General features: G+C 50.9%; 1 protein-coding gene across 2 annotated transcripts; it reads left to right on the forward strand.

The window, feature by feature from the left end:
• Positions 1-387: 387 nt before the first annotated feature.
• Positions 388-12990, forward strand: NIPAL4 (NIPA like domain containing 4; the record flags this gene model as incomplete). Of its 2 annotated transcripts, XM_082651353.1 has the most annotated exons (6): positions 388-640; positions 3782-4021; positions 7469-7525; positions 8700-8790; positions 11029-11189; positions 12365-12990. In XM_082651353.1, the coding sequence occupies 6 exons, from the start codon at positions 388-390 to the stop codon at positions 12988-12990; spliced, it is 1428 nt and encodes a 475-aa protein (XP_082507479.1). The 2 variants fall into 2 exon arrangements, with proteins under 2 accessions (XP_082507479.1, XP_082507480.1); XM_082651354.1 differs by lacking the exon at positions 7469-7525 and having other exon boundaries at positions 604-640.

The raw sequence follows: 12990 nt of genomic DNA on the forward strand, positions 1-12990 counted from the left end.
CCATTCATTCCACATATATGTATCGCCCTTTATTGAGCACCTACTATGTGCCTGTTGCATATTAGTGCCCCAGTGCAGATCAGACCTACGTTAAATGAATAAATAAGGCAGGGAGGTAGGAAGCCAGGAAGGTAGGCAGGAAGGGAAAAAAACCGAATATCCTGGATGCCCATGGCCCGAGAGAGCCCCAACTGGCAGCAGTTCCCCCTTTTAGTCCCCACGTTCCCACTTCTACCTCAGCCAGAAAATTGAACCCTCTCCAGCCACCCTGGAGCCCATCAGCTGTCTAGGTGCTGGTCCGGCGTCTCGAGGAGAGGCGGCGCCCGGGGACCCGCCCCCTCTGACGCCCGCTCCGGGATCCAGGCAGCCTCCGCGCACCCGGAGGGCATGCGCCCCTCCGCGGGCAACTCGAGCACAGGGCCCCAGGCCCACGGAGTTGCCCAAGAGGCCGGGCGGCTCCTCCCCGGGGACCCTCCCCCTCTGGGGCGCGTCATTCTCCCCACCCCCGGGTCCGACCCCGGCTGCTCCTCGCACGCCGGCCACGCGGGGGACAAATCTCAGCCACCTGCTCCGGAGCCGGGGAGCCGGGGCACCGTCCGCCCCATGGAGCTGCCGGCCAGCAACACCAGCTGCGAGAACGGTGCGTGAGGTCAGCGGGGACCCCATGCGCTCTGCGCTTCGCCTTCCCTCCCTGCTGCTCCTTTCCTCTGCGTCCTCTCCTGCCAGGGGGACCGAAACGGGGAGGGGGTCCGCATGCGTCGTCCCCCACCCAGTTCTCAGGCCCGTCTTGGGAGGGAGCAGGGTTCTGGCTGACTTTCCCCCTCTTTGGAGCTGGGTAGCTGAGGGGGGAATGGGAGAAAGGGGGACGTGCGTGGGAGGGAAGAGGCGGGATTTATCGATTGGAGCGGGTCTACCAAGAGGTGTGTGTGTGTGGGGGGGTGTCTTTTATGTATAGTTGCTTCAGATTTTAGTACCTGCCCAGGTCTGTCCCCCTGGGGCTCATCAAAGACAGGGTAGAGGGCGCAGAGACTCACCACCCCCAAACCCACATCCACCTTTTAGGAAAAGGAGGGAAAGAACAACCCAGGAAAGGATAAGGAAAGATTCTGGGCTTTATGCTCAAGTTCTTATTATGAACCTGGGTAGTGGACTAGGCTCTTTACCTGCATTATCCCAGTTAATCCTTAACACAACTCTAGAAGGCAGGTAGATATTATTACCTTCCTGTCACCATTCTGGAAGTAGGGAAAATGAGGCTCTGAAAAGTCTGATGAACTTGCTCAAGGTAGTACAGTGGGGAAATGGAATATAGAACCAGGGCTCTTGGATTCTAAAACCTGTACTGTGCTCATCTCCTTTCTTGGTATTTCTCCATTTTCCTACCTGGTCTTGGTATGCAGCCTGTGGGATATCCCTGTTTTTCTAACTTCTCCTCTCCAGTGAAGCTTTCAAAGCGGGCCTGTTGGGTGTTAGCTGGCCTTGGTTTTCTGAACAGTGATGCGGTCCATTTTCAGCCTCGTCTTCCCCTGGGGAAAAACATGTTCCCCAGTCTTAGCATATTCAGGAAGAGAAGCAGGAATCATCTGGCCCAACACCCATTTGCCAAGATGAGCACGCTTCTCAGAACTGGATTTCCTTTGGCCATCAGCCCTCTCTCCTTTTCTTTTTACCCCTGTGGGAGGACTTGACTCGATGGAGGGCACTGTGCCCCTTGGATGCCTCAAGCCTCCCCCAAAGAGCCAGGCCCACCCTTTGGCTCCACCTGCTGGAGGTGAACCTTCAGGAGGGCGGGGGAAGGGGGTGGAAATGGGCTTGGCCTTCCTCTTGGGAGTCGCCCTCCTTGGCCCACATCCTCCCAGGTTCTGGCTCTTTTCCTGAACTCAGGGAACTCCCAGGATTTGACTCTTGCCCTAACTGAGGAACAGGAGTGAGCAGTCAGAACAAGTTTGATTAGGGACCCAGATGGTTTCTTGTCTCATCTTCTCTGGATTGTGACACAGGTGTTGGAAAGAGAGGTCTCCCACTGCAGAAGACACATGGGCGTCCCCTGGTGGGTTCCAGACCCAGCTCTGCCACCAGGCTTTTATGAGACTCAAGCAAATCCTTCCCCATCTCAGGGCCTCAGTTTCCCCAGCTGAAAAGAAAGAGGGTTAGACAGGATGCCTTCTAAGGGCTCTTGCCGCTCTGCTGTTCCATGCTCCTGTGCCATGGAAGAAAGGTCAACAGTGCCCTTCCTTCGTTACGCCAAAATGCCACTCTGTGCTCTAGATATGCCAAAGCTAAAGCTGCCTGGCCTTTTGGACTTTGGGCCCTTCTAGTGCAGGCCTAGAGATCTAGCTTGGTTCAAGGAGAAGTGCCTGGCCCGGGCCTACATCCTTGGCACACGAGCCTGGGTCTTTGTGACCCACAGTTTGAAAAAGACCTTCTACTACCAAAGGTCACAAAGTCAGATGCTTATAGGGGCCAAGCACATAACAAAAATGACTGAAGGGAGCCGCGTGTGGACTCAGGGGAATCGCAAAGAGCACATCCTGTCTAGGGGTAAAACCACTGCTGAGCCACAGCTTACTGTTGCCTATGGGACCGTGTGCCCAGCAGAGTAAGCAAAGGCAGCCCTGAAGCTGGACTTTCATGGGAAATCTCCTGATTTTTAAATGTTATCAGGGAGCTCATGTTTTAAGGTAGCCTTCAAGAGGCTAAATGACACCCCATCCCCCTTGCCACCTGCTGTGTCTGTGTGTGTGTGTTGTGTGTGTGGGGGCGGGGGGCGCTGGTGACTGAGAGCATGAACTTCGGTATGATATGGGCTAGGCAAGCAATTCTGGCTTTACCACTTACCACCAGTGTAGCCTTAGGCAGGTTACCAAGCTTATCAGGGCCCCAGTTTCTTCAGCTAAAACCCTGGGCATGACCACTCTGCCGTTTCCATGATAAGGGATGCTCCTGAGAAGCCCCAGGGTGGTGGGCCCTGGGAGTACCAGAGGATTATTGCCGTGCTTTGTACTGTCTCCTTGAACTTGGGCAGCTTAGTTCTTCTGACTGAGGGTCTGCCCCGCATGCCCAAGTTTGTCCTGTTGTCCTTGGTATTTGTGCCAGAAGAGCCAGCAAGGGTGTGCTGGCTCAAGGGCGTGAGAACTGATTGACTCTCATGGACTCTAGGACTTGGAAGGAGAGCTAAAGACAGATCCTGCATGGGGTGGCAGGGACACTGATCTCTCTGAGGCCTGAAGGAGGCCTCAGCCCTGACCACAGCACCAGAGGTCTTCGAAGTAAGGCCTGGGGATGGTCGGTTCTGACAAGCAAGGATGCTCGTATTTCATCATCTTCAGGCCTAGGAGGGGCTGTGGACTCCAGCCTCACGCCCTCCTGTTACCTGTCAGGACTCTGCACTAGGGCTGCAGTTAGGGATACGTAAGTGAAGAGGCCTCTGGGAGGGGAGAATCCCTGTATGATCCTGAGCTGTTGGAGGCCCATGTGCCCAGAAGCTGGGAGGGGATTCCTGTGGAGGCCGGGAGGTTGGATTTGATGAGGCCTGAGAGCTGTGGGGCCCTATGTGGTGGTGGGGGGGGGGGGGCATCAGTCTGACTTAGTGGTGAGGTGCTGGAGTTCTGGAGTCAGACAGCCTGTGTTCTTAGGCAAGGCCTCCATTTCCACATATATGAAGTGGGAATCAAAGACAGCACTTATCTGACACATGGTTGGAAGCACTTGATGAGTTCACGAAGGTCCCTAGCCTGCATGCAAATGTCCCCAGCGTGACTCTCACCGTGGTCTTCCCTAGGTTCCCTGATCAGCCTGTACTGCTCCTCCCAACAAGTCCTGTGCCAGATCGTCGGCGACCTCAGCCCCCAGGTGCCCAGCAGTGTCATCTCCAGCAGCTGGCAGGAGGGGTTCAGGCAGAACTACAGCTTCTACGTCGGCCTGGGGCTGGCCATCCTGTCCAGCTTCCTCATCGGCAGCAGCGTCATCCTCAAGAAGAAGGGTCTCCAGCGACTGGTGGCCTCTGGTGCCACGCGGGCTGGTAGGCTCCTGGGGGGCGGGGCTGGATGGGGCGCTGGGTGGCGAGCCCTCGGCCAGCCCCGTGAACCTCCCTTCACGGGGTCCACTGTAGCGACTTGAGAACCTGTCCTAGATAGGCACAAAAGGCTCATTGTCAGTCCCGTTGGGAGGCCGATCCACCCACAACAGGAGACCTTCCTTTGTAATCCAGTAGTTCCTGAGAACTACATGATCAGTTAATTGGGGTGAAGACAGGGAAAAGTCTCAGGGCCAAGAATCAGAAACCCCGGGTCTAGTCCTGGTTTTATTTCTTACCAGTTGTGTCATCACAGGCAAGTCACAATCTCCCTACAAAATGGGAATATAATACCTTTGCCCAGAACAATGTCAGACACTGGTGCGTCCTCACGTACTATCAATCTGAGCTCCTTTATAGGCTACAAAAGAATTACTGAGTCTCTGTCCACAGGGATTTGCTTGTTTGAAAAATAAGACGTGTATCCATGAAACGATTGTTGAGAAAAGGACTCCTATGTTAAAAAATGTGTTCATTTAATCATCATTCATTGTGTACCAGCTGTGTGCCAGGTGCCGTGCTAGACCTGGGGACACAGTGCCCTTGTGGGGCATTGAGTTGAGTGGAAGAGACAGGCAAGTCGATAAACAGTTGTTCTGTAGCATGTTAAATGCTATCATGGGGAAAATGAAGAATGTTACGGCAATATTTTGGAGGGCCATGTAAAGCCAGGCTTGAGGGGTAGGGGAGGTTTTCTGTAAGAGTTGATTTAGAAGCTGAGACCTACATGATGTGGAGATAACAAGGTGAGGGGAAAAGAGAAAGAAGTAGTATTCCAGGCAGAAAGAAGAGCATGTGCAAAGGCCCAGGGGTGAGAGAGCATGAGTGATATTAGAAGCTGAAACTGTCTCAGGATGGCTAGAGCATGCAGGGGTAAGAGATGGGGTGAGGGCCAGCTCATGAAATGTCTTGTAAACCGGGCTCCAGAGTTTGAGTGTAATTGTAAGTGACAAAGGTTTTAGGCAGGGGAGTGACATAGTTCGATTTACGATTTGAAAATCGTAAATTTTGGTTGCTGGGTGCAGAGTGGATTAGGAGACAAGACTGGAGGGTGGGAGACCAATTTGGGGAGAAAAACAACAGAACTTGGGCCAGGAAATTGCAGTGGGAATGGAGACAAGTGGCGAAGTCCAGAGATAGATTTTGAAGGTAGGACTTACTGGGTTTGGGTTTGGTGTTGCCTGGCCCCAAGGGGAGGATGAAAAAATGAGTCAAGGTGACTCAGAGCGCTCTGCTTTGAGCAACTGGGGAGATGATGGTGCTATTTTCTGAGACAAAGAAAGCAGGAGGAGCAGGTTTATAGGAAGATGATGTGTTCAGGTCTGGACGTGTTCAGTTTAATGTTCTATGGGACACTGAGCTTTGGAAGCAGACTATTTGTGTTCCAATTCTAGCTCCTCAATTCCAAGTGATGTGATCCTGGGCAAGAAAACTAGTTTTTCTGCCTCAGTTTCCTCATCTGAAAAAATGGGGATAGGAATAGTTCCAGCTATATCTTGTTGTGAAGATATGTAGTATGTTTAGAAAGATGCTTAGCATGGAGTAAGCACCAGTATTAGTTTTACTGTGATCTAAGTGGGAGAGCCTGACAGATAGTTGGATACCCAGGACTAGAGCCGGGTGTGCTCTAAAATGGAGAGATGTGAGGTGTGGGCATGAAGTCAGGATCAGTGGTCATTGCTGCTCTATCTCTTCTTCTGGACAAGGGTTTGAAAGGCCAGAGACCTCCCAGAGTGCCAGAAAAATAGCTGCTTCCACTCAGGAGAGAGCAGAGCGAGTATCACTGACCATTCAGAAAGGCAGCTTCCCCAGAATCCATTTTTTCTCCCATCTGCTCTTTCAGTATCTTCTCTGAGATTTCAACTCAGAGTAAAATGCTCTCAGAGCACTTTTATGGGAGATTCTGACTGCTTGCGGAACCTGAGGAAAGTTAAAGACCATCTCAGAAAAAAGGGCATTCACAAAAAGCAACATACAACTTTGGGATTTTCACAAAACTGTCTAAAACCCACCCTAATCATCATCATCCTCATTGCTAATACCGAGTATTGACCATGTGCCAGGCTCTGAGTCCATCATGTGAACAAAGCAGACACAATTCTTGGCTACATGGAGCTTCCATTTTAGTGGGGGAAATTTCAGAAAACAAATAGATCAAATTATAAATGACAAGTGTCATTAAGGAGAACTGAGTGTGACGAGAGAGAATCCCGAGGAAACAATAAAGATAAGGGGACCGGGGAGGGCATTTTAGTGGAAGCAGCATTCAAGCAGAGACCTGTAGAGTAAGTGTAGTTATAGGCAAATATTGTTAAGAAGACTATTCCAAACAGGGAAAAGCACATGCAAAGCCCTTAAGGCCAAAAAGAGCTCATCATTTTTGAAGAACTCAAAGACAGCCTGAGCAGCTAGACTGTAGTAGGAAGTGTGGCAAGAGAAGCCTTTGGAGAAGTGAGCAGGGTCAACACTATGAACAGGCTTGTTAGGGATTCTGGTCTTTATCCTAAGAGCATTTCAAAGCCACTGGCCAGCTAGACGCTGAGGTGTGACATAATTCTTAAAAGACTCCTGGCTGGGCTTCCCTGGTGGCGCAGTGGTTGAGAGTCTGCCTGCCGATGCGGGAGACACGGGTTCGTGCCCCGGTCCGGGAAGATCCCACATGCCGCAGAGCGGCTGGGCCCGTGAGCCATGGCCGCTGAGCCTGTGCGTCTGGAGCCTGTGCTCCGCAACGGGAGATGCCACAACAGTGAGAGGCCCGCGTACCGCAAAAAAAAAAAAAAAGACTCCTGGGTACTATGAAAGGAATGGATTATAAGGGACAAGAGAAGAACCAGAGGAGTCCTAGGAGGCAGTTGCCTCAACCCAGACCAGAGGTGATAGTGCCTGGGAGTTGGGTGGTGGGGTGGCTGTGGAGTGGACACACGTGAAATGCATTTTGGAGACAGAATCAGCAGGATGGAATGGATGCAGAAGGTGGAGTAGTGGGAGGGTCAGGTGTGATTCCCTGGTTTCTGGCTTAAGCAACTAGGTACACGGAGGTGCCGCTTACTGAGCTTCATTTGGTGGATAGGGAGCATTTAAAAATCAAGAGTTCCATTCGGGACAGAGTTTGAGATGCCTGTGCGAGACCCAAGAGTTGTCAAGTAAGCAACTGGATATACATCAGGGCTAAGAAGAAAGGATCAGGGTGCATATATGACATAGGGTATCTAGATGGAATTTAAAACTTTGGAAGGGATGAACTCACCCAGGACAGGGCCCAGAAGCAGGCCTGGAGGACTCACCACAGCTGACATATACTGAACCCTTAGAGACTGGCGAGTGAAGGTAGAGAAGGAGAGGTCCTGAGAAAGTACGGCCAACCTCTAACTTCATGCCCATTCCTTTCTACAGTGGACGGAGGCTACGGCTACCTGAAGGATGCAATGTGGTGGGCTGGATTTCTCACCAGTAAGTGGGATCTTTGCTACTAAGGACAGTGCCCTATTGATGACAGAGGCAGAGATGAAAGGAGGGGTGGACGGGGCATTTCTGTCTCTCTTGTGCAAAATATGAATCCAAGGCCCAGATTTCTAGGGGGAGAATCTAAACAGTCTTTGCAGGTAGAACATTTTACCTGCATCTCAGGTCACTCTCTCCATCCAAAGTCAGTCTTTCATCCATAAAGCATCTGTCCCCAGAGAGGCTTGTACAGAGCTGGTAGTGATAAGGTGTAATTTCTCAACTTCCCCTGAAATTCAGGGAGCTATGACTGCCCGCTGGAGTCTTCTGGACTCCTGCAGGGCACAGCCTGGGACTCCTAAGTCAGCTGCCCCATTCCACAGGCAATTGTTGGCTCACTTAGAACATGGCTGGTCTGCCACCTAAGGTTTGCCCGCATTTTCACATTCACACATTCCTTTCCACCCACCCTCTCTGGCTTTCAAACCCTAATTCTTTGGGACAGAAAATCAGCCAGCTTTCGATTTGTAATCCCCTAAGTCAGGTTTTGATCCCTGTCTTAGCCAGAGTTATCACATTCATCATCTGCTTTCAAAGGGCAGACCCAGGTCATTCCCTACGAGCAGGGAGACAGAAGAGGCACTTGCAGGAGTCTGCAAACTGGAAACTCATATGGGGAGAGGTAGGCCCTTTGGGAATGTCTGACTTTCTAACCACCCGCCTGTCAGTCTAGACCATCCATAACTCCTCTGGGAAAGACGGCTCCGTGGACCATTTGGTACCTGGAGAATCAGTAACTGTAGCTGTGTCTTTATTTGATAATTAACACTTTCTAGAGCTTACCTTGAAGATACAGACCAATCATTCGCAGTCCCTGAGATACACTTAACCGTGCCTAGGCTAGAAGCCAAGGGACCTCAAGAACCAGAAAGCACCATGTGACCCTGGACTCCAGGCCACCTCCCTATCTTTAACATGGGAGGATTTGGTCAGGATCATCTGGGCCTGACCTTCAGATCAGATTCTGCAGGGAGACAGCATAAGGGTGGGGATTTTAAGGAATGCTGGTCTGGGATTCTGTGAGTGATTGAACACTGAATGAAGCCGTCTCCACCCAGATTCATTTGGGCTGGAGATGGCGCATCAGAGCCACTGTGACCTCTCTTCCCCCTTAATTTCCTAGTGGCTGCCGGAGAAGTTGCCAACTTTGGGGCCTATGCGTTTGCTCCTGCGACAGTCGTCACACCACTGGGAGCGCTGAGTATCCTCATAAGGTTGTTGTCACCTCTCTTGCTGTCTCTTCCTATTTTCAGTTTGTTGATGTCCGGAACTGCACATGGGGTCAATTGCTACTTGCAGTCAAGTACCTGGGTCAGTCTCAGCTTCCAGAAGGAGGCAGTGTGCTGTTCAGAGCTCCGCACCCTTGGATGGTTTGCTGCCTGGGCGGTGAAGGGGCAGGCCAAGCCCAAACCAGGTGGAAGGGCTCCCCTGCCGCAAGGCTGAATGTCTCATGTCAGTGTTTTGGTGCCCCAATAGGAGAAGCACACAAGTTGAAAGTACAAGCCCTAGATGAACCCTCCCTGGGTTCTATCTAACCTTATCTCTGCCACTTCGTAGTTACATGGCAGGTCACTTAACTACTCTGAGCCTCAATTTCCCATCTGCTAAGTGGGGATGTTCATAATACCTGCCTGAAGGCACTGATTTAAGGACTAAATGAGATGACGCACAGAAAGTGCCTAGTACAGAACAGGCGCTGAAGAATAACCACAGCTAACATAGATTGAGGGTTTACTCTGCGCTAAATGTTCTAAATGTATTCCCTCATTTAATCCTCACAGCATCCCTACTAATTAGAAAGGAGGGGAGACCTGAGGCCAAGAGGGGTTAAGCATCTTGGCCGAGGTCACCCAGGTCCCAGGAGGCTGGGCCAGGATTCCCTCCCAGGCAGTCTGATTTCAGAGTCTGGGTGCTTCACCACGAGGCCCCATGGCCTGGAAGATGTCTGATGGTATTAAAGATAGCTGATATTAAATGTGTGTGCTTCCCATTGCCCCGTTCCTCCCAAGCTACAAACACAGTTCCCCTGTGGGGGTCCTGAGCCCCATTTGAAGCTGGCTCTGATTGTCACCCTAACCTTGGAGCCCCGGTAAGTCCCTAGCCCACCACACCCAGTACCTGTAATTTCCTGTTTTGTTTTACCAGCTTGATGACAATTTTGCAGCATTTATGCAGTCAAAAACCAGATAGAGCCGTGACTCACATGGCACGGTTGGCTGATGTAGCTGAGATACCAGTATTGCGTATCTGATTAGTTTACAGATTCCCATCCCAGGAAGTTGGGAGCGGCAGGGGATCCTCCACTGTGTGACCTCTGCCTTTGCTAATGCTACTGGGCGCTGATGAACAGGCATTGTGGGTAAAATGGTTTTGGGAGTTTTAGAGGAGAGATGGGAGACATTCAAAGGAGGTTAGACATCAATCCCCTCTTTCCTGATACCTTTAAGCAGGACTCATGAGGCTCATTGGGTTACCTTAGGTCAGCCAACAGGTCTTTGCCCTAAACTAATGCCACCTGTTTAAAGAAACAGAAGCATGCCCCAGCGATTGTACCTGTCTCGTCTCACCACCCTTCTTCCTTCACCTTTGCTGGCTCATTTGGAGGATGTGACGGGAATGAAAGTCACATCACCAAGGAACAGCAAGGAACTGGAGGTGTTTTGTCCAGAAAAGACTCAAGGAAGTCAGGAGAATTCTTCTCAGTGAGGTGTAGAGGAAAAACCATAGGCTTTATAATTAGACAGAACTTGAGTTCAAATCCTGGCTCGTGTCTTACCAGTTGTATGATCTTGCCATCATTTAAGCTTCTATGGGACTCAGTTTTCTCCTCTATAAAATGGACATATTTTACTTCTCAGAGTTGCAAGATGTTAGTGAGATAATAAATGGGAAGTTCTTAGCACAATATCTAGTATGTAAAGTGTGCCCAAGTGTCACTGTGGTGGTTTATATTGGCATATACAAATGGAAGAAGGAATGGATTTGTTTTGTATGGCTCAAGGAATAGATATGGGATGAGTAGAAACTACCATATTTTGGGTTAATAACAGAATGAACCTACAAGGGATTCATTTGCCTTGTGAAGGGGGGAGCTGCTTGCCACCAGAGGTATACAAGCCAAGGCTGAAAGCCTTCTGTTTGCAATGTTAAGAGAAGATGTGCTCATTGGGTAGGAAGTTAGACAAGAGTGCTTTGAAGGGCTCTTCCAACTCTTCTCTTTGGGGATATTGTCCGTCTCTAAAATGAAAGAAATTCACATGTATGTCGTCGATTCCTCCAGCCCACACTGTAACCCTCCCCTAAATAAGTTTCTATTTCACACATTTCCTAGGGGGGCGTCTAGAAAAGCTTCCACGTGTGAGAGTAGTGAGCCCTTGCTCAGCCCTCACTTTTCTCCAGGATGCTGGGACTGGGCTGGCTGCTGTAATCCCTTTCTCCACTTTCACATGCAGTACCATCCTTTCCTCATATTTCCTGGGAGAGAGTCTGAACCTGTTGGGGAAGCTGGGCTGTGTGATCTGTGTGGCCGGCAGCACAGTGATGGTGATACACGCCCCCGAGGAAGAGAAGATCACCACCATCGTGGAGATGGCTGCCAAGATGAAAGACACAGGTAGGCTCCAGGCTCCCAGTGAGCAGGAAGGCACTGGGCGTGAACCATGTTAGAGGTCTGACTGGGTTCTGGCCATCTCAGGTGCTGCCATGTGGAGGAGGAGGCAGCAAGCTCAGGGAGGAAAGCTGATGGGCTGGTACTGAGGCTAGCTTACAGGTTCCCAGTCTGATAGGTAGGGATGCTATTATTATGTATTTGTTATGTGCCAGGTACTGGTCTAAATGCCTTGTTTGCATTGTCTTAGTTCAGGTTGTTTTAACAGAATATCATAGATCGGGTGGCTTATAACCAACAGACACTTACGTTTCACAGTTCCGGGGATCACGATCAAGTCCTAGATCAAGGCCCGATAGATTTTGTTCATAGATGGCCAGCTTCTCGCTGTGTCCTCATCTGGTGTAGAGGGCAAAGGAGCTCTGTGGAGCCCCTTTTATAAGGGCAGTATTCCCTTCCTGAGGGCTCTACCCTCATGCCTGAATCACCTCCCAAAGACGTCACCTCCGAATACCATCCCATTTGGGATTAGCACTCAACATGTAAATGGGGGGGGGGTGGCATTCCGTCAATTGCGTGTATTAATTTAATCCTACAAAAAAGCTCCTATGAGGAAGGTCCTAATATTAATCCTATTTTACAAAGAGGAAACTGAGGTCTTGGGGCTTTAATAACTTGTACAAGTTATTAAAAAGTTGTGTTGCTGGAACTAGGACCCATGTTTGACTCCAGAGCCCACGTTCTCTTTTTTTTAATTTTTTGGCCACACCAGGTGGTGGCATGTGGGATCTTAGTTCCCTGACCAGGGATCAAACCAGCACCCCCTGTCGGAAGCACGGAGTCCTAACCACTGGACCGCCAGGGAAGTCCCAAGCCTAGGTTCTTGCTTTATTTATTTTTGCGGTACACGGGCCTCTCACTGTTGTGGCCTCTCCCGTTGTGGAGCACAGGCTCAGCAGCCATGGCTCACGGGTCCAGCCGCTCCGCAGCATGTGGGATCTTCCCAGACCGGGGCACGAACCCGTGTCCCCTGCATCGGCAGGCGGATTTTTAACCACTGCGCCACCAGGGAAGCCCCAAGCCTAGGTTCTTAATGAGACATCCCATTGCCATGAGTGGAGGGCTCTAGAGGCTACTGGCATCCTCCCAGGTCAGGTTACCTGTCTCCATCCCCCACAAAGGGTACATCGTGTTTGCTGTGCTTCTGCTGGTGTCCTGCCTCATCCTCATCTTCGTCATCGCCCCACGTTATGGACAAAGGAATATCCTCATCTACATCGTCATCTGCTCTGTGATCGGGGCCTTCTCCGTGACCGCCGTCAAGGGTCTGGGCATCACCATTAAGAACTTCTTCCAGGGGCTGCCAGTTGTGCGGCACCCTCTCCCCTACATCCTGTCCCTTATGCTGGCCCTTTCGCTCAGCACTCAGGTCAATTTCCTCAACAAGGCGCTGGACATCTTTAATACCTCCCTGGTGTTCCCCATCTACTACGTGTTCTTCACCTCGATGGTGGTGACCTCCTCCGTCGTCCTCTTCAAGGAGTGGCACAGCATGTCGGCCGTGGACATTGTGGGCACCCTCTCTGGCTTTGTCACCATCATCCTGGGTGTGTTCACGCTTCACGCTTTCAAAGACCTGGACGTCAGCCGGACCAGCCTGCCCCACATGCACAAAAACCCAACCCCGCCTCCCGCCCCAGAGCCCAGCATCGTTAGACTCGAAGACAAGAATGTTCTTGTGGACAACATAGAACTCTCCAGCGCCCCATCACCAAAGAAGCCCGAAGTATTTATAATCCATTCGTAA

This window comes from Grampus griseus (genome assembly GCF_964374135.1).
Source record: "Grampus griseus genome assembly, chromosome: 3".
NCBI classification, from domain to species: Eukaryota; Metazoa; Chordata; class Mammalia; order Artiodactyla; family Delphinidae; genus Grampus; species Grampus griseus.